This window comes from Podarcis liolepis (assembly GCF_965112155.1).
Source record: "Podarcis liolepis genome assembly, chromosome: 1".
NCBI lineage: Eukaryota > Metazoa > Chordata > Lepidosauria > Squamata > Lacertidae > Podarcis > Podarcis liolepis.
Genome location: NC_139554.1, coordinates 3190401 through 3212058, shown reverse-complemented (window position 1 = coordinate 3212058; position 21658 = coordinate 3190401). Strand labels below are relative to the sequence as shown.

General features: G+C 45.9%; 1 protein-coding gene and 1 long non-coding RNA gene across 4 annotated transcripts; one reads left to right on the top strand and one right to left on the bottom strand.

Moving 5' to 3' along the window:
• Positions 1–2258: 2258 nt before the first annotated feature.
• Positions 2259–4513, top strand: LOC310712922. The gene is made up of 2 exons (XR_014529015.1): positions 2259–4197; positions 4229–4513. It is a non-coding gene; the product is annotated as an uncharacterized lncRNA (long non-coding RNA).
• Positions 3678–10644, bottom strand: LRR1 (leucine rich repeat protein 1). Of its 3 annotated transcripts, none has more exons than XM_083515633.1 (4): positions 10356–10644; positions 7346–7444; positions 5454–6181; positions 3678–4951 (listed from the first exon to the last, which is right to left on the bottom strand). In XM_083515633.1, the coding sequence occupies exons 1-4, from the start codon at positions 10533–10535 to the stop codon at positions 4699–4701; spliced, it is 1260 nt and encodes a 419-aa protein (XP_083371759.1). In that variant the 5' UTR covers positions 10536–10644; the 3' UTR covers positions 3678–4698. The 3 variants fall into 3 exon arrangements, with proteins under 3 accessions (XP_083371759.1, XP_083371760.1, XP_083371761.1); XM_083515634.1 differs by having other exon boundaries at positions 10395–10644; XM_083515635.1 differs by lacking the exon at positions 7346–7444 and having other exon boundaries at positions 10356–10589.
• Between the last annotated feature and the right edge of the window lie 11014 nt (positions 10645–21658).

Here is a 21658-nt window from a genome sequence, read left to right as displayed (position 1 = left end):
GTGGCCGACTCTGGGGTTGCGGCGCTCATCTCGCTTTATTGGCCGAGGGAGCTTCCAGGTCATGTGGCCAGCAGGACTAAGCACAGAAACGCCGTTTACCTTCCCGCCAGAGTGGTACCTATTTATCTACTTGCACTTTGACATGCTTTCGAACTGCTAGGTTGGCAGGAGCTGGGACCGAGCAACGGGAGCTCACCCCGTCATGGGGATTTGAACGGCTGACCTGATTGGCAAGTCCTAGGCTCTGTGGTTTAACCCACAGCACCACCCGCGTCCCCAATAAAAATAGGGACATCCTATTCAATAATGATGATGGGCTGCCCATGTAACTGGGTTGCCCCAGCCACTCGGAGCAGCTTCCAATATGTATAAAAACATTAAACATTAAAAAGCTTCCCTCTATAGGGCTTCCTTAAGATGTCTTCTGAAGGTTATAAAGTCGCTTATCTCCTTGGCTCCAGGGTTGCATAACTCCTTACCCTCCAACATTTCTCTGATGAAAATAGGGATGTCCTAAGGCACAGATCAGCATCCTGCGGCCCATGGGGGTTGTTTAACCAGCCCATGAGCTGCCCCCCCACCCGAGCCATTTGCTCGGCGAGTCCCTGTGCACTGTGCTAAACCGGCGCAGCACGGCATGGGGACTCACTTCCGCAGCGCTGGAAATTGCACCTGTGCAGACGCAGACGTCGAAAATGGTGCACGCTATCTGGCCCACAGAGGGATCTCGGCTGGAGTGAATCGGCCCAGGCAAAGGTAAACCTTGCTGACCCCTGTCCTAAGGAAAAGCAGGACATTCTAGGATCAAATTGGAAACCGGGACAGCTTCTGTAAATCCGGGGATTGTCCCTGGAATACAGGGGCACATCATGGAAGGTCTCAATATTAGACAATTGCCCCTCCTCCTCTGCATTTTTAACAAAGTGCCAGCCCCGCCTCCCCCTTTAACTCAGTGGGGGATGGGGTATCATAGAGCATGTGCAGAGTCTTCAGCCGTGCAAAGAAGGGCAAAAAGAAGGCAGCGTCTCCTCTACCTAGAACTTTTCCCTAACAGCTGGTTGTTAGGAAGAACTGGTACTTGCATATTTCCTCCTCCCTCTCAACCAGATTTCCTTTTGTGTTGTGCCTTTTTAGGATTGCACACAAGAGGATGTGGGTGGCTGTGATTTTGTTGATCTGCCAAGTTGCAGCATAAATGTTATTTAAGTAAAAGAGGAGTTGCTGACACCAGGCTCTGAGATGGGTGCAACAAGCGTCTTCATTTTAATCCCTCCCTGCTTGGGAATGGTGTGGCCTTGCTTTCCAAGACATCCGCCTGCTGCAGCTGTTGCATGAAGCGCCAGTTGGAACTCAGAAGCAAATGCAAATTACTTGGCAGTTTAAAAACAATCACATCCAAAAGAAGCATCTGGCTGGAACTACAAGACTGAAACTACAAGACTGAGCGTCTCCACCTCCATCGTTCTGCCCGGACACTGAGGTCCAGCGCCGAGGGCCTTCTGGCGGTTCCCTCCCTGCGAGAAGTTACAGGGAACCAGGCAGAGGGCCTTATCAGTAGTGGCACCCGCCCTGTGGAACGCCCTCCCACCAGATGTCAAAGAGAACAACAACTACCAGACTTTTAGAAGACATCTGAAGGCAGCCCTGTTTAGGGAAACTTTTAATGTTTGATGTATCACAGTATTTTAATATTCTTTTGGAAGCCGCCCAGAGTGGCTGGGGAAACCCAGCCAGATGGGAGGGGTATAAATAAATTATTATTATTATTATTATTATTATGAAAAAGAAAATGTTTGTGTGTTGCATAGAAGGAACTGGGGAAGGTTGGAGAGTTCAGAAGAGGAATTTTCTGAAACCTTGGTAGCGGCTTTTAATTCTGGAAGAGACCAGCTATACATTACAGCCCCACTATTCCTTTTGACACTTCATTCTGACACACACACCAAAAAAAAGGGATCTGTGGAACTCTGAACTTCATGTACAGTATTCTTCTCCCCTCTGCAAACCCAGATATGTCCTTGGTAGTACAGTGGTACCTCAGATTACATATGCTTCAGGTTACAGACTCCACTAACCCAGAAATAGTGCTTCAGGTTAAGAACTTTGCTTCAGGATAAGAACAGAAATCGTGCTTCGTTGGCGTGGCAGCAGTAGGAGGCCCCATTAGCTAAAGTGGTACCTCAGGTTAAGAACAGTTTCAGGTTAAGAATGGACCTCTGGAACGAATTAAGTACTTAACCCGAGGTACCACTGTACTCTTAAAGCAGCCCAGGCCTTGACCAAAGAACACCTCTCCTGAAATTCCTGGGTCATTCCATATCAAGTGATCCAACTTCTTTACTTCATGTCATCCAATTTCCTTAATTTGTACATTTGTGGAATGATCAAAACTAAGTTCAAATCTAAAATTTTAATTTTTTATCTCATTCCGTTTGTGAGTTATGAGGGTTTGATATTTCAAAAAATTGACCATTTTGGCCTTTAAAGCTCAGCCCAGGATTGAGATTTGTCAAAACTAAAAACACCAATCTCTTCAGAACTTCATGGGCTTTAATGTATGTCACATGATGGGTGTACTTTAAATTTGTTACAAAATCTAATACGATTAAAATTTCCCCAATAAATTTTTGCTTCCTGCAAAATTTCACCGTGGGATCTCACTGGGATCACATTAATTTTTATTTTTTGTACAAACATGTCTGCCTTATTGGGTTCCATTTAGGATAAACGGGTCTCTCTGGAGTAAAATAAAACAGAATAAAAAAGACTACAACCTATAATATCAGTTACCTCAGGCATTTCTTTAGAAAGTTATTCAATTAAAAGGTATATGAAAAGCTAGTCAGGCTTTTTAAAAAATGTGTTCCATAGCAGAATGACAGCTTGCTGTTGCATGATACAATAAACACTTTGAAATAATTATTTAGTACTTAACGAGAATTCTTTCAAGGCGTTAATTCTGTTGGCCGAAGTCTTGTTTATTTTAGAGTTGAACTTAGTTTTGATCATTCAACAAGTGTACAAAATATTAAGAAAATTGGATGACATGAGGTAAAAAAGTTGGGTCACTATATGGAATGACCCTCTTACACTGGGTCCCAGTATGTTACCGAGCACAATTCAAAGTGTTGGTGCTAAACGGCCTCGGGCCAGTATACCTGAAGGAGCGTGTCCACCCCCATTGGCCAGTTTGGACACTGAGGTCCAGCGCCAAGGGCCTTCTGGGAGTTCCCTCACTGGCGCCTGCCCTGTAGAACACCCTCCCAGCAGATGTTGAGAAGATAAAGAACTACAGGTACTCAACTTTTAGAAGACATCTGAAGGCAGCCCTGTACTGAGAAGTTTTTAATGTTTCATGCTTTATTATGTTTTATATATTCTGTAAGCCACACAGGGTGGCTAGGGAAACCCAGCCAGATGGGCAGGGTATAAATAAAATCATCATCATCATCATTTCCATGGGGCTGGAAAGCAGTACAGCAGCCCCTGAGTTAAAGAGGCCATTCAGTTCTAATGGGCCAAAGGTTTCTATCTGTGCTGTCACTGTATTTTGTAAATTTAGAATCCTTCACGATCCTAAAGAGCAGAGACCAGGGAACAGAAATATGCTGGTGCGATCTATGTTGTTTCTAAAGCCCAGCTCCATTTAAGAGTAATGCAAGACTCATTTCACACCATTTCAGACTCTTAAGCATTTATTTGTTCTTTTTAAGAAATAAAAAGAGGCTTTCAGAAGTTAACTGATGCAAAACTTGCTTCATATGATGCACTCCATAATAATTCTTGCATACAGAGCACACATTTTACAGGCAAAATCCAGACTAGCAGGGGCCCAATCCTTTCCCATTCTTGCATCACATACCCCTGTCCTTTCAAACTACAATTTCTGCACGTGGGCACCATTCCCAAAACACTTTGTGCCTGCGTCTGGTACTCGGAAAAACCAGTTCCTGCATACAAATTTTAATATATGATGAACTGGCCACCACAATATTTTGTTTTGAATCGTTATTTTTGAATCGCTTCTTCAATAGCAACACAACAGGTTGTGTGATCGTGACAAACTTCCTTTTGACAATGGCATGAACGTTAAAAAATCAGCATAAACTCTGTGTTAACTAGTAATACTGTCCTGTTCAGAGCGAACACCATTTCAGGGAAGAGATTTTGGGAGACTGATGAAATAACCTGGAGCTTGTCTGAACAAGTCGCATGCCATCCAGAGAAGCCAAACGTCTAGACACACTTTGAACATGTTCTGCTTTAAATAACAAACAGCTAACTATTTTTGTAGGTAGAACAGTGTCCTTATAATGCACAGGAGAAGGAAATCAGGTTCTTGCTTGAGGGCACGACAAGAAGAGTCCTCCTGCTCAATCATAGCGATGAACAGGAAGGTGAAGGAATATGATATTCACATCTTGAACATAACCTGCCACTCTCAGGCAAGGAGCTTCCCTGATCTATGCAGGCAAGAGAGTTTCATTAAGAACCTGTAGCCTTTGCTAAACTGCATTCTGTTTAGAATGCAAGCCTGCCTCCCTCCCTTGCTCCTTCTGGATGATGAAAAAAGGAAAGGCCTGGGAGACAACTGATCTCTTGGCTCTGCTTCCTAGTGTCCCAGCATTGCTTTCGACATCAGACAGCGTCTGTTGCTGAGTGAGGCTTCTCAGACCACATGTGGTTTTCGGTTTCAGGTCATCGGATGCTTTGCAGATGTCTGTCCAGGAACTGAGAGTAGCAAGTCAGAGAGCAGAAGTAGCGGAGGAGGGGGGCCTCTGTGCTCCCCATGTTGTCCACAAGGACAACCGTGTGCGCCACACTGTGGAGATTCATGGTCACGGTCGTCTGAATGAAGCTGCTTAGGCAGGCTCGCCCACAGTGACAGCTCTTGGACATGTCCAGGTCGTGACAGAGGTGAGAAGGAAGGACGTGGCAGCTGTACGGGAGCCTGTGAAAAGAGAACAAGGCCTGGATGTGAATACAGTTTGTGCTGAGCAGTTTCATAGAGCCTGGAAGCCTGTCTTGGAAAGAAGCCTGCAAGCATTGTAAATTAACATATTGAATGTATGCACCCCAAACACACTTCTGAGCCAAATACCCTGACTTGCAGAGACTTCCAAGGCTTCCACGCCAGCCAGGCCTGTTTCCCAACCCTACCTGGAACCGTCAGGGATTGACTCTGGGATCTTCTGCGAGTCACTAAATACTGTATTCGTATAGGAAGCCCCACAAATGCACATCAGCACATCATCCTAAGGCCTTTCTGAAAATCTTCCATGAGCTTTACCTACTTTTCCTTCACGTTACAATTGTTTCTTACACTCAACAATAATCTCAACACTTTAGGAAAAGTCCTAAAGCGTTGATATGATTATTGACTGTAAGAAACAATAGGAAGGAAAGGGATGCACCGCTTCTGGCATTCAGAGCCCCCCCCCAAACCCCTTTACCTGTAATTGATCGTAGCTCTAGCTGAATGTTCCCACAAAGTCAGTGGTATTTTTAGCTGTATGTCGGGAGCAAGGGGATTGGGCTGCTCAAAAGGATTGCCAAATAAATCCAGGCTCTCGAGGGAGAGTTTTCCAAAGCTGTTGGGTAAAAAGGGGAGCTTGTTCCGAGCCACGGACAAGAAGCGGAGCTGGCTCAGTTGACCGATCTTGAACGGCAGCCTGATCAGATCGTTGTCATCCAACTTCAAGTGAATGAGTTCCCGCAACTGGCAGAACTGGGCTGGAAGCGCTTTGATTTTGTTCTGGCTGAGATCCAGAGACTGGAGCGACTTTCGGAGGGTGGAATTACAGAGGGCCGCGCCAAAGGACTCCAGGAGGTTGCCCTGTAGGCTGAGCTCCTGGAGGAACACGAGATCCCCAATTGTGACTGGCAGCTTCTTGATAAGGTTGTGGCTCAAGTCCAGTTTCCGGAGACTCTTCAGGCCAAGTATGTGCGTATCAATGCGGGGTAATTTGCAGTAAGAGGCCTGGAGTTGCTCCAGAGTGTATGGGAAGCTCTGGGTGAAAGGGTAATCCTTCCTGGATGTTATGGTCATCTTTGTCTTTGGCTTCTCAACTTCAGAAGCTTTCGGTGGGGCCAAGGTGGACAGCGGCAAGCTTTCCTCGTTGGTGCCTCGGTCAGCCAGCTTCATTGCAGAGAGGAAAGTCTTCAGGTGGCCGACATTTGCCTGCAGCCAAATAGGACACCAAGATAATAAGCATTTGCAGATTCAACGCTTTTGTCAATGCGCTGGCACTTTCTGAACCATGACACAAACACGTGGGAAAGGATCAGGTGGCAGCCTTTGGAAAGCGAATGGGGAAGAAAGCACAATGCATTTTTGTCTAGCATTGTCTCTGCCACAATTAACAAACCACATTGTCAACAGGGGCATCGAGGGAGGCTGGGCAAATACTGCTCTAATATTAAGCGGGGCCTGTAAGAACAGGACTAACTATTGAGACAGCAGAAGAAAGCTTCAGCATTGTCACACTGTACAACTTTCATGAATAATCTGGTCCTACAAACCGAAACCTGCATTGTTCTGAAGCACAAAGCTTAAACTTAAAAATCATTCTCAAAGCAACGAGAAAATCTCTTATCTACCTCATTTCTAAAATGATGCAAATATAAAACTTGCCAGCCAGAATCAACATTGATGAAAGGTATTTTAAGTTGCAAGGTATCTCTCCCAATCTGTTCACTAACTTAAGAAATGAAATATATATGGGGACCATAAGCCCCAATGGCCCATATAGTCCAGAATCCTGTTCTCACAGTGGCTAACTAGATGCCTGTGGGAAACCCGCAAGCAGGACCCGAGAGGAACAGCACTCTCCCCACTCCTGGTCCCCAGCAACTGGCGGTTATGTATTTAATATAGATAGAGAGATATATATATAATGTGATATCTACATAACTTAAACAAGTAGAATCATAGAATTGTAGACTTGGAAGGGACCTCAAGGGTCCTCTAATCCACGCCCCTGCAATGCCAGAATCTCAACTAGATCATACATGACAGCTGGCCATCCAACCTCTGCTTAAAAATCAATGAAGCACATACATTACGATGCATTTTTATTTCTTCACTGTGAGACGGCCAAGACGTCACAAAGCTCCCAACCGCTATTTCTTGGAAGATCAAAGGAGAAGCTAACGAGCTTCCTGCTGCATCCAAACTCCTGTGAATCAACTCCAAATTTAATCATTTCAGCAGAGACAGGTTAGAGGTTGGGGAGGGTGCATGTCTTCCCGTCATCCAAGGAGGGCTACCTAGACACCATCCTAATTTGGCAAGTGAGAACACGCAGTTAGAAGGCCATCTGCTGCCCCTGGCCTGACGCCATACCTTGCTAAGACAGATGTCCACGGCTGGCTCCTTCAGCCGTACGGTGGCTTTTCCTTCCTCCACGAACTTAGTAAAGAGCTGTTCTATGTTCTCTCTCAGCTGTTTTCAAAAGGAAAAGAGCACAATAGAGCCATGAGCCTGTAAGTAAACATTCCCTGCTGAGAACCCAAAAACAAGCTTCATGTTCAAATTGCCAACCAGATATTCCGGCTTTAAAAATGTGGGAAGGGATTCACAATCTGTTCATTTTATAAAGCCCCTTGTGACTGGACAGTGTCCGAAAGCTGAGCCTGATTCAGCAAAGCTCTTCTTAAAATACTGGTGGCACAGCTTCCCACTCCTCTGGAGCAAATGGCACCTTAACCCTCCACTGTTCCCTATTCACCACTGCAATATCCCAGATCTGCCCCATGGCTTTTCAAACCAGGACCAAGGTGATAAGGACTACAAGCACAAGTTCAGAGCAGGAAGACGGAGGCCGCCGAATAATCATATACAAAGCTAATATTTGACAAAAGCAGCTTTGGAAGGGCTTCTGCTTTCCAAACAACATATTATCTGTAATTTTTAAAGCATTTTACACAGTGGCCAAGTAATTGCCAATTCATTAGTGGAATTAGTATCCGATTTCAGTGTCCTAATCTAGTTCTTCAGCTCCAGGAAGTACTTCACCTTGAGTATCTGGGGACTTCAAGCCTGATAAATTTTTGCTGCCCCTTTACTTGGGCACGTCCTCCAGCTTTGCTAACGTGGCTGTTGCCATGTCGCTCTTTGCTTCTGTTCTCTGCCTCTTAAGGGACCCGCATGTTCTGATCAGAGCTACATATAAATCCAAGTAACTATTAAAGAGTACATTTTCCAATGCTCCAGCAGCCCTCACTGCAGCTTTCTCCCTCAGGTGCCAACCAGGTGACCCTTAGAAATAGCTGTCAACGTTTCCCCTTTTTAAAGGGAAATTCCCTTATTCCGAATAGGATTCCTCGCAAGAAAAGGGAAAAATTTACAGCTATGCCCTTAGAATACCGGTATACCTGAAAGAGCGTCATCACCCCCATCGCGCAGCCTGGACACTGAGATCCAGCGCCGAGGGCCTTCTGGCAGTTCCCTCATTGCGAGGTTACAGGGAACCAGGCAGAGGGCCTTCTCGGTGGTGGCACCCGCCCTGTGGAACACCCTCCCTTCAGATATGAAGGAAATAAGCAGCTATCCTATCTTTAAAAGACATTTGAAGGCAGCCCTGTTCAGGGAAATTTTTAATATTTAATGCCGTACTGTTTTTAACATTTGATTGGGAGCCGCCCAGAGTGGCTGGGGAAACTCAGCCAGATGGACAGGGTATAAATAATATATTATTATTATTATTATTATTATTATTATTATTATTATTATTATTGAAGCTTACAGGCAGGGCATGATGGGAGTTGGCCTCTATTATTCCCTTGGTCCTGCTTGCAGGCTTCCCATAGGCACCTGCTTGGCCACGCTGAGGTAGCCCGGCTCTTCTGAGGTTGACAGCCAAAATAAATGAACGGCACCCTCGTCTTGGTCCTCATTACATGCAGAGGAGGGGCTGCTGGCAGTTCTGGGCAAGAGTCTCATAAGAGCTTAAGACGAGCTTCCTGGATCATCAGTCCAGTGGCCCATCTAGCCCAGAATCCTCCTCTCACAGTGGCCAATCAGATGCTCACCAGAGGAAGTTAAGACCCAAGCACAATAACAGTCTTCTCTCTTGCAGTTTCCAGTATTTGGAAGCATGCTATCTCCATCTGTGGAGGGCAGAGCGCAGCCATTGTGGCTAGTATCCATGAATACCCTCTCCTCTATGCCTTTGCCCAATCCTCCAAGCTTTTATTAGGACAGCAAAAGCTCAAGGACTGCCTCCCCCCACGGGCACGGACCCAGACCCTGCAATCATGATCTGAAGGCCCTTCTTTGTGCGCCTCCTTCGTGAGAGGTCCAGAGGGCAGCAACACAAGAACAGGATTTTTCTGTGCTGGCTCCTTGCTTGAGGAATGCTCTGCCCAGGGGCGCTCACCTGCCCCCTTTTTACACCTCTTTAGGCACCAGGCAAAAACATTCCTCTTCTCCCAGGCCTTTCTAATAATAATGAATAAACAATATTTTTAAATTTATACCCCACCCTTCCCGTTTCAGAAAACCGGGCTCAGGGTGGCTAACAACAGATGTAAAACAACTGTAGAAGCAGCATAAAATACAGTATAAAAACATGAATAACAACAAAATTCAAAGTTCAAGAATCAATTTGGGGGAAATCCATCTAATAAGAATTAGATAGATACCCGGGCTAGGTGGCTGAATTAGTCCTACTTGGGCCAGCGAGGAGGCCAGGGGATAATTAGCTAAGCTGCTTATCCCCAGTCACTCTGGGCGGCTTCCAATCAAGTGTTAAAAAGAATACAACATTAAATATTAAAAACTTCCCTAAACAGGGCTGCCGTCAGATGTCTTTTAAAGATAAGCTAGTGCTTATTTCCTTGACATCTGGTGGGAGGGTGTTCCACAGGGCGGGCGCCACTACCGAGAAGGCCCTCTGTCTGGTTCCCTGTAACCTCACTTCTCGCAGAGAGGGAACCGCCAGAAGGCCCTCGGTGCTGGACCTCAGTACAGTGGTACCTCGGGTTAAGTGCTTAATTCGTTCTGGAGGTCCGTCCTTAACCTGAAATTGTTCTTCACCTGAGGTACCACTTTAGCTAATGGGGCCTCCTGCCAAAGCACGATTTCTGTCCTCATCCTGAAGCAAAGTTCTTAACCCGAGGTACTATTTCTGGGTTAGCGGAGTCTGTAACCTGAAGCGTATGTAACCCGAGGTACCACCGTAGTACTAATAATATTTAAAATACTTTTTATAACAAACGGGATAAGGCGACCCTTATCCCGTGGGGCTTCCCAGGAGCGGGGAGCCACCACCGAGGAGGCCCCGACTCTCCCTGCGGGGAGAGAGAGAGAGAGCGAGAGCAGGGCCGGGGCGCGGCCTGCCTGCCTGCCTGACCTGGTACTTGGCCCCCGGGCGGTGTCGGGCGGTGCTGACCAGGAGCCAGACTCCCCCTCCTCCTCCTCCTCCGGGCGGCTTCCCGAGGGCCAGCACAGCCCTGGCGGCGCGGCCCGGCCCTCGCAGCCCCGCCGAGGGGAGCAGGCGGCTCGCCACCGACACCTCGCACGGCAGACGCATCTCCGCCCGGACGCCGCCTCAGGCGCCGCCAAAAAACCGCCAAGGCCACCGAGCGCCTTTCCCGCCTCCTGCGCGCGCATCGCGACGCCGGGAAAGGATTCAAACCGCCACACAGCCAAAGAGGGCCTTCCTCATCCCGGTCGCTTCCATACTTACGCAACGGCGCGTCGCGGCTGACCACAGCGCTGCCTGCCTGATGAATCCCCGTCTCCCAATCTCTACACGGCAGCCGCCCCCTGACCCGTTTCTTTTCCCTAGAGTTGTGGCGCGAACTTCGCTTCTCTCTTCTCGCCCCCACCCCCGCCCTCAGAAATCCAAGTGCAGCAGGCGGATTAGGTAGACAGCCACATCTGCCTTCAAGGACCCCCAGTGCGAACCCGCCCGTGGGATCAGCGACGTCGGATTCCATAGAGATGGAGAAAGGGTAGAAAGCAACTCTATGGTCTTCTGCCGTCTCTGCTACAGTATCTTCCGGGCAGGCTATAAAAGCCAGTTATCGCCCTCTAGCCGCAGATGATGGTATAGCGTCCAACTCTTAACTTCATCAATCTAATTCTGTTTGGAGACCTAAATCTGAAAGGCACATAGGCGTTGCCGGGGGGGGGGGGGTCAGGAGGCAGCTTCCCCCTCCCTCAATTCAAGTAAATAAATAAAAATATTTAATCTGTGATATTTTACTGTATTTTTTGTTTCTATGGAAGCCGCCCAGAGTGGCTGGGGAAACCCAGCCAGATGGGCGGGGTACAAATAAATTATTATTATTATTATTATTAGCCATTGGGCTGATCCAAACACAGGCCTCTTCTTATAATTTACTAACAGGTGGGAGGCAGAATAAAAATTTATAATAATAATAATAATTTATTATTTCTACCCCACTTCCAACAAAAGATTAAAAATACATTGAAACATCAGTCATTAAAAACTTCCCTAAACAGAGCTGCCTTCAGATGTCTTCTAAACGTCAGTTAATTGTTTATTTCTTTGACATCTGGTGGGAGGGCGTTCCACTGAGAGGGCGCCACCACCGAGAAGGCCCTCTGCCTGGTTCCCTGTAACCTCACTTCTTGCAGGGAGGGAACCGCCAGAAGGCCCTCAGAGCTGGACCTCAGGGAGAAATATGGGGGAGGAGACGCCCCCTTAAGGAATACTGGGCACTTCACTTCCTCTTTGAGAAGGCGATTGGGCCAGATCCGGCCCCTGGGCCTTAGTTTGCCTACCCATGGGCTGGTCACTTGCCCTCAGGCCAACCTACCTCACAGGGTTGTTGTGAGGGTAATGTGGGGAGGTGGAGAACGAGGTACGCCAGCTTGAGCTCCTTGGATGAACAGTGGGATAGAAATGGGACGAAGGAAGTCAAGTGGAAGAAAAGAAGAGCTGAAATATGTTCATTGTCCATTATTTGTTTCGTATTGGTTTTTTGTATTTTCTTTTGAAGTGTTCTTTTCTTTTCCTTTTATTAGTGTTATGTGTGTGTTGCAAAATAAAATAAATTAAAATCAGAAAAGAAAGAAATGGGGGGTGGAGTGCGGAATGAAATAAATAAATGAACTCTCAAATCCAAGCCCCGGATGTGCACTTCACCACCGAGTTATTGCTCTGTACCCTGTCCGCAGCTTCCCACAAATGGGGATGAAACCTCTGGAAGCAATGGCACAATCCTGGATACATAACTTATCACTCAGGGATGTGCCAGTCATTGCTTCTAGTTGAAATATTGTTTACAGCCCCAAATGTGTGAATGCAGATGTTGATATCTTGACTTCTGCTTCCCTCTTTATGGGACAATAATAGATTGTTGGTCTGCATTGCCCTCTGCTGGAATCCCAGGTAAGATCAAAGCCGAATTTCCACCCACAAGCCAGAAGCAACAGAATGACAGAACCGTAGAGTTGGAGGGACTGCAAGGGTCCTGTAGTGCAACCTCCATCCTAAAACGCCTTTGACACCTGAAATGCATGTTTTAGGCCCCATCCTATTCTATTGACTGTAATTCATTTTGTTGTTGTTTAGTCGTTTAGTCGTGTCTGACTCTTCGTGACCCCCTGGACCAGAGCACGCCAGGCACTCCTGTCTTCCACTGCCTCCCGCAGTTTGGTCAAACTCATGTTTGTAGCTTCGAGAACACTGTCCCTCCATCTCGTCCTCTGTCTCCCCTTCTCCTTGTGCCCTCCATCTTCCCCAACATCAGGGTCTTTTCCAGGGAGTCTTCTCTTCTCATGAGGTGGCCAAAGTCTTGGAGCCTCAGCTTCAGGATCTGTCCTTCCAGTGAGCACTCAGGGCTGATTTGTTTAAGAATGGATCAGTTTGATCTTCTTGCAGTCCATGGGACTCTCAAGAGTCTCCTCCAGCACCAGAATTCAAAAGCATCCATTCTTTGGCGATCAGCCTTCTTTATGGTCCAGCTCTCACTTCCATACATCATTCCTGGGAAAACCAGAGCTTTAACTATACGAACCTTTGTCATCAAGGTGATGTCTCTGCTTTTTAGGATGCTGCCTAGGTTTGTCATTGCTTTTCTCCCAAGAAGCAGGCGTCTTTTAATTCCGTGGCTGCTGTCACCATTTATTCATTTTACACTGTTTTTAATGTCACAAAGATTGCTGTAACCTGAGATGGGACCTTATGGTGAAGGGTAGGGAAGAAATGCAAATCAGTAATAACAAGCAGGCGGAGGAGAACTTCTTAGTGAGCCCACCTAGCAAGATAGGACTTAATTACAGGTGTGGGTCTCTTAGCAAGGACGTTGGACAGACTGTCTCTCAGGTGCTGTCAAGAGCCATGTCTGACCAAAGGACTTTCAGAGGCACTGGTCATGGGGCTAGAAGCAGGACTGGTAATTTTGCCAATGCTATATCCAGTGCTTTCTTCTTCTTCTTCCAGGGGGGCACTCAAGGGTACGCAGTACCGGCACCAACCTTTTTTTTTGGTTAAAAAGTGCAACACTTACTGTAACAACTTCATGGTGAGAACCAGCACCTCTTATTCTAGCAAAAAGCACTGGCTCTACTTCCTGCATACCAGCCAGGCTGCTTAACTGCATCCTTTTCTTCAGCCTCTCTTGTGCTTGTACTGAGGCATCAGGCATAAGCCTGCATTTTATTAATGTTTGATCAGGACTTGTATATTAAAGAGGGCTTAGATTTTCAAAAGTAGATTTTCAAAAGTATTCATGCCAGGCAAGAAGGCTAGCTGCTTAAGAAAACACTGGCACTGTTTTCCTAGACAAGGGGCCCCTTTTTGATTGATAGCAGAAAGCAATTCTCAAAGTCGTAAAAGCTGAAATTACAGACTAAAAGCAGGACATTGACCCTACATGTTACAGAAGATAAAAAAACAGAGATAAACATAATTAGGAATGGGCAAATAGTAAAATGATACCATGGGCCTCTCTTAAACCTTGAGCTGTATTTTCTAAGGCCAGAGGTAAATGGGAGAAAAAACATCTAGCTGACAGAGAAAGAGAGGCTTTTTGGGAAGTCTTTTTAAAGCATCTAGCTGGGAAGTCTTTTTAAAGCTGTTTCTTCCTTAAACAGATAATGGGAAAAGCAGCTTGCTGAAGGGGAGGAGGCTTCTTCTGAAACTGTTTTAAACTGAGTCCTTTTCTTTCTTTCTCTCTCTACTTTAAAAAGGCCTTATTCCTTTTAAGAGGCTATCTGTGTTGTGTATTAAATATGTTGGCTTAAATGTAATTATGCAAAGGATTTAACAAATGCTAGAAGAGTTGTATTTATCTTGAAATTAAGTCAGCCACCAGTCCAGCCTCTTGCCAGACAAGAAGACGCCATCAAATGCTGTCCTGATATATTAGCTGTCAGACATTTGTTTAGAAACCTTCAAATGAAGGATATCTTTCAATGTTGATGTGAAACTCAAGATCCTTGACATATGTTTAAGATAAAAATTTAAGATTAACCATTTGTTTTAGAAGGCAATAGGGCAAGGAGGGCAAGAGGTGAGCTGGTAATTAAGATTCCTTGTTGAGACACATGTAAGATATATTATTACTTATTTGTCATTTATATATAGCTCTTTGTCTCCCTTATAAGGATAGAAGGAAATGGGTGTATCTATTGTGATTGGTTATAGCAATCAGCCAATAGGAAATCCAACCAGGCTGATTGGACAGAGGCAGCCCAAGGAGGAGCAAAGGGGGCTGGATTAAGGGAATATAAGGGCTGGCCATAATGGCAGGAGCCAGGCCAGAGCTTGGTAACCATATACCACTGTGCCTCTCATTTATTTGTCTGACAAATAAATAATTATTTTAAATTCTCTATTGCTGCGTTGAATATTTCATTCCAGCTAAGCGTTAACCACAAGCAGGGTGCTACATTTTATGGTGCCCTGTGACTCGGATAAGTGGTCTGCTGGAACGCAGCCCCTTCGCTCTACTGAGCAGGGTACAAGAGAGAGGATCTCTAAACTGCTTACCCAAGCGCGCACTGGTAAATTTTTCCAGGGGGAACGCAGAAGTCTCGTCTGTCTGATACCCTGCTCACTGGCGGCGACGGACCGGGGGGAAACGGAACCAACCAGGGGTAAGTGCACAAAGGGATTTTTGGCCCTCCAATTAATTGGGAGGAAGAGAAGTCTTGATCAAACTTCTGCGTCTCAGTAAGTGGGAACTGAGTACGCTAGGTGGTTGGGTATATCAGATGGTGGTCTGGTGGGGGAAAAGGGGAAGTTGGGAGGTAGTGTGTGGTGAAGTATCCAGCGCATTGTATGTGTGAGAAAGTACAGAGCAATCTGTAGCTGACCTGAGTGTGGAGTGGGTAGTACTTCGGTTCCCAGTGAGGCGACTCCATCTGGGCAAGGAAACCCACGAAGCGTGTGTGTGAGTGACTGAGTGGATACTTCACAGGGCCATACAATGGGAGTTGGGGGTTCAAAAGGGGAAAATACACCTCTTGAATGTATGTTAAATAATTTTAAGAAAGCCTTCTCAGGGGCATATGGAGTCAAAATGACGCCAGAGCGCCTGAGAACGTTATGTGAATTAGAGTGGCCGAAGCAAAATACTGAATGGCCATCTCAAGGAACCTTTGATATAAATTTAGTAAGCAAACTTTGGTCTAACATCGCCAAAGAAATTGGAGGGTGCCCAGAACAATTTTCATATATAGATTCCTGGCTGAGCACATTAAATAAAAATCCTCCATGGATAAGGGAATGCAAAGTCCAACGATGCAAATTATTGGCTGTAAAAGCCGAAGCTAGGAAAGGAATCTTGCCAAATAAACTCAAACCCATTTTTGAGGGACCAGAGGAAGAGCTGCTTCCACCTCCACCCTATGCTCCACATCGAAGGGAGCCTAATCCAAACACTCCACCAGTTGTAACCCCAAGGCAAGAAAGTGGAATGAATAATGGGGCTGGAGTCACAGAACTTGATTCCTTGATAGATTATGATAAATATCTTCAGGAGGCATTGGAGGCCTATAATAAAGCCCAAGCAGAAGTGGTTATTCCATCTGTGAGTCCCAGTAGAACTCCATCTACAGTCTCTTTTAGTGAAACAACTGATTGCCTACCCCAAACTCCTGTACATCCAAGTCCTAGAGAATTATTACAGAAGTTACAGGGAGACCTTAATCGGTCAGCAAGCAATACAGCCAGGCGTATAAAGCTGCTAAAAGAACGCCTTGGGACAAATACCATCCCCTATGATTTGAGGCCCTTAGAGCAAAGCGAAGAGAAAGATCACTAGTAGCCCCTCTCAGAAGAGTATTTGATGCACTTGAGGAGCCTGTGCTGGTTAACGGGCTACCTGGACCAAGGCCACCTCGAACTTCGACCCTGCAGTACATTCCATTCACAACTACGGATCTGATGAATTGGAAAACACACACCCCATCTTTCGCAGAAAAACCTCAGGCTATGATGGACTTGGTGACTTCAATAATAAATACTCATAGTCCTACTTGGACAGATTGCCGCCAGCTCCTGAATACTCTGTTCACCACTGAGGAAAGGAGAGACATAATTGAAAAGGCACAGATATATTTGCGTGAGCAGGCCAGAGTGGGAAATATTTTTAATATTGACCGTCATCTCCAAGACAACTTTCCCTTGGAAGATCCTAATTGGGATCCAAACAATGTAATTCACCTGGCCAGGCTTACCACCTATCGCCAGACGCTTGTGCAAGGTATCCGCAGGGCATGCCAGAAGCCCACTAACATGTCTAAAGTCTCAGAAGTAGAACAGAAACCAAATGAGAGTCCAGGAGACTTTTTAGAGAGGCTGCAAGAAGCCTATCGTATATGGACTCCTTTTGACCCTGAAGCCCCTGAAAACAGCAGAATGATTACTGCTACATTTGTGGCCCAGTGCGCTTCTGACATTCGTAAGAAAATTCAGAAATCAGAAGGATGGGAAGGGATGCTGATGAGCCAAATTATGGCCATTGCACGCCGAGTTTATCGGAATAGGGATGAGGCTGAGAAACAAGAGAAGAAGAAGTGGCAGAAGGAAAAGATGGTGATGCTAGCCACAGCAGTGATGTGTTACCCATAACACTGTTTCGTGTTCGGTGTGCACCCACAAAAAGACTTAAGTTGTCACCTTTTGAGCTCCTGTATGGGAGACCGCCCTCCTTTGTTCAGGATATTCCAGCTGATCTTAAACAAATAGGAGACCATGTGACACAGGGACAAGTGCAATCTCTCTCCCGTGTTTTTGTTTCTCTTAACAGGTGGGTCCTCGAGCGCACGCCGTGCAGCATTGCCGAGCCGATTCATCAGTTCCAGGCTGGCGATAGCGTATGGGTGAAAGAGTGGAAACGTGATCCACTTGCACCTAAGTGGCGTGGACCTTACACCGTCTTGCTCTCTACTCCAACAGCGGTGAAGGTAGCTGAGGTGACCCCCTGGATTCATCACTCCCGTTTGAAGAAGTCCGAAGGCAGTTGGACGTGCAAAGGTGACCCCTCTAATCCTCTTAAACTGACTCTCTCCAAAAACCCCTGTATCTAGCCCTACCGGGAACGGGCTAGGTCACGGGCAACATTAGACGACCGGCCTGCTGCAGCCACAACCTGGAAGCTGGCTGACCTGCGCACGCCTGAAGCTTGAGGAGCATCTGAACCAGCGATTGTGAAAGGAAAGATTCTCTTATACAATTAATTGACTGCCCACCCCCTTGTGGAACAATTATCAGAGATATTACTCATTGGGGATCCTCGGGATATATGTTTTGGTCTTGGTGGTTCCCCATTTCTGTCACTGGGGGAATTATATTGGGACTAATATTTATTTGCTATCACTATAAGGTAATCTTTTGTGGAAGGAATGCATATGCTAGACATCAACATGATTCTATTATTAATCCTGATCCCTTGGGAAGGGGAAGGGTCCTTGAATCTGGCCAAATTGACTAAATATGGATTCCACCATGACCACAATATGTGGGTAGGTTTAGCTGAAATGGTAGCCAATGTTGCAAATAGGACCAATTGCCTTGTTTGCTCTCTCGGGCCAGATGATTCAGAGGGAGGTATGCCCTTATTACCGATACCATTAGATGCCATTGGTATGGTAAGCGAAATACCACACCAGACAGAAGTACAGAATTTCCCCGGATGGAACTCAACTAAACCATTACGAGTTATACCTGTACAAGGGGAATTCTGTGTACATAAATCATCAGATGCAGCTGATTCTACCATGATAGGCTCTTCTCATTGTCACTATACTTGGGATAATATTAAGAATACCTGGGCACACGATACTACCTATCGAACTCGGGATGCCTTGCCCTGTGCACCTCCTTTTATTCATGCATGGAAAGTGGTATGGAACATAACTGTGACAGAAAAAGGCAATCTAACATACTGCACTGTGAACTCTCTACCTCTTTTGCTATTTCGCCTTCTGTACTCCACGTACCAAAGACCTCAGACACGATGGTTGTGGTGGATATGTGGAGAATGGGCATACAAGAAACTCCCCTCCAAATGGAGTGGGACTTGTTTCCTGGGATGGGTATTACCACCAATGTGGATTATGCCTACTAATTTGGCCAAGCGTACACGAAGAAACGCTGATATTTCTCATATAGCAGGAGGAAGTACCCAAAGTTGGAGCGGTACTGATGATTGGCCACCAGAGCGCATTATAGCCTATTATGATCCTGCCTCCTGGAATCCTGGTGAGCTCATACAAGGGGCACGGGATCCTATTTATAATCTAAACAGAATAATTCGATTGCAAGCAGTAGTGGAACTTGTAACCAATGCAACGGCCCGGAGTTTGAGACTTATTGCACAACAATTGGATGAAAGTAGAGCCGCCATTTTGCAGCTGAAAATGGGAATGGATTATGTACTTGCCAAGCAGGGAGGCCTATGTGGAGTCTTGAACTTGACAGGGAATGCCTGTTGCTTTAACATTTCAGATAATGGTGAGGCAATCCGTGTGTTGGCCACAAAGATGGAGAATATAGCACATGTCCCAGTACAAACATGGGAAGGATGGGATATGGGATGGCTCACCAATTGGTTACCTAATGTCACAGGACTCAAAGGGATACTATTGTCTTGCTTGTTTTTCTTGACAGTAGTGGTAATGGTTTTATGTATGATGCCATGTATCATTTCATGTTTTAGAAGTACAATTAGCAAGATGGTTTCAAATGAAACTCTACCTCATATCATGGCCCTATACAGAGCTTTACCTCAGGAATATGATGAAGGTCAAGCTATCAAGGACACTTGGGACGAAGGTCCTTGAGCTTGAAAGGGGGGAATGAGGCATCAGGCATAAGCCTGCATTTTATTAATGTTTGATCAGGACTTGTATATTAAAGAGGGCTTAGATTTTCAAAAGTAGATTTTCAAAAGTATTCATGCCAGGCAAGAAGGCTAGCTGCTTAAGAAAACACTGGCACTGTTTTCCTAGACAAGGGGCCCCTTTTTGATTGATAGCAGAAAGCAATTCTCAAAGTCGTAAAAGCTGAAATTACAGACTAAAAGCAGGACATTGACCCTACATGTTACAGAAGATAAAAAAACAGAGATAAACATAATTAGGAATGGGCAAATAGTAAAATGATACCATGGGCCTCTCTTAAACCTTGAGCTGTATTTTCTAAGGCCAGAGGTAAATGGGAGAAAAAACATCTAGCTGACAGAGAAAGAGAGGCTTTTTGGGAAGTCTTTTTAAAGCATCTAGCTGGGAAGTCTTTTTAAAGCTGTTTCTTCCTTAAACAGATAATGGGAAAAGCAGCTTGCTGAAGGGGGGGAGGCTTCTTCTGAAACTGTTTTAAACTGAGTCCTTTTCTTTCTTTCTCTCTCTACTTTAAAAAGGCCTTATTCCTTTTAAGAGGCTATCTGTGTTGTGTATTAAATATGTTGGCTTAAATGTAATTATGCAAAGGATTTAACAAATGCTAGAAGAGTTGTATTTATCTTGAAATTAAGTCAGCCACCAGTCCAGCCTCTTGCCAGACAAGAAGACGCCATCAAATGCTGTCCTGATATATTAGCTGTCAGACATTTGTTTAGAAACCTTCAAATGAAGGATATCTTTCAATGTTGATGTGAAACTCAAGATCCTTGACATATGTTTAAGATAAAAATTTAAGATTAACCATTTGTTTTAGAAGGCAATAGGGCAAGGAGGGCAAGAGGTGAGCTGGTAATTAAGATTCCTTGTTGAGACACATGTAAGATATATTATTACTTATTTGTCATTTATATATAGCTCTTTGTCTCCCTTATAAGGATAGAAGGAAATGGGTGTATCTATTGTGATTGGTTATAGCAATCAGCCAATAGGAAATCCAACCAGGCTGATTGGACAGAGGCAGCCCAAGGAGGAGCAAAGGGGGCTGGATTAAGGGAATATAAGGGCTGGCCATAATGGCAGGAGCCAGGCCAGAGCTTGGTAACCATATACCACTGTGCCTCTCATTTATTTGTCTGACAAATAAATAATTATTTTAAATTCTCTATTGCTGCGTTGAATATTTCATTCCAGCTAAGCGTTAACCACAAGCAGGCTGCTACAGTACCTCACGCTCATTAAAAAGAGACCAGCCCACAATGATGTTTGTCAGCTTTTCCTCTAGTAATGCATAATGATCCTGAAAGCGCAGTGCGCCTGGCAGATTGGCATCCGGTAGACTAGAGCAAGAGCGATTCTCCCTGTCTGTGCGCAGCTTTTGCGCCTCCGGAGCGCCGGTGCATTTGTGCTTCGCATTTATGCTTCACAGGGTGTGAAAGAAGGGCTTTGCACCTTTATACAATGTGCATGTGTGCTTGGGCCCAGGGTCTTTTGCCTCACCATCCCCACTACTGACTCCCTGTTGCTACTCAGCTTCCCAAAAAAAAGTGTCCCCGGATTCATTGACAAAAATCTGCTAACCATACCTTAAATCGCTCCCACAAAATCCTGGCAGTCTCTGGAGGCACCAAGGGCCTCCAGGATGCCCCACGAAGACCAGGGCCCTGCAAGGGTGATGATCAGGGGTGATGGGACTTGTAGTCCCAAACATCTGGAAACCAGTTTAGGGGCAGCTTCAATGGACCGTGTCTGGGAAGCGGAATATACATTGTGGTGGATCACGTTTCCCCCTATTTCTAAATAAAGCTCAACTTGCTCATTTACCCTGTGGTTCCACTTCTAGAAGGGCTTATCTGTTTCCGCAGCTAAAAGATCCTAAAAGCATCTTTCTTCCCACCGGTCCGTGTGCGCTGCTGCGCTGACCCCTGCTGGCGGCTGGGGGAAGTGCGCGCGGCCTGAGAAGCACTTCCTGGCTCTGGCCAGGAGGAGGCGGTCGCGCAGCGCAGGAGCCCATTGGGCTCTGTCCGGTCAGTGGAGAAGTTCTTTGCAGAAATGCAGTCAAGGCTTGCGAGCCGCCGCCAAACTCCCTTTCCCGGCCAACACTCCCTGCAACCCGCTCCCTCCCCGAGATCTCGGTGCCCGCGGGGCCCGTCGCTTTTCCTGCGGGCTGAGCAGTTCCTGCAAGCGGCCAGAGACCCCCTGTCTGATCCGGGGGGGCAAAGGCAGGGGGCGAGTTCCCTTGATGGAATCTATTCATTTGCCCTTCATGGAATAAATGCATTTAATATTGTTCTTTCTGCAGCGTCTCTCTCCCACTTGCCCTTCTTAAGAATAATA

Coding starts and splice junctions, on each gene's coding strand:
- LRR1 (XM_083515633.1), bottom strand. CDS start 10,535: ATGCGTCTGCCGTGCGAGGTGTCGGTGGCGAGCCGCCTGCTCCCCTCG. Junction 6,182..7,345: donor TGGACATCTGTCTTAGCAAG/GTATGGCGTCAG, acceptor ATTTGGCTGCAG/GCAAATGTCGGCCACCTGAA. Junction 4,952..5,453: donor AGAGCTACGATCAATTACAG/GTAAAGGGGTTT, acceptor CTCTTTTCACAG/GCTCCCGTACAGCTGCCACG.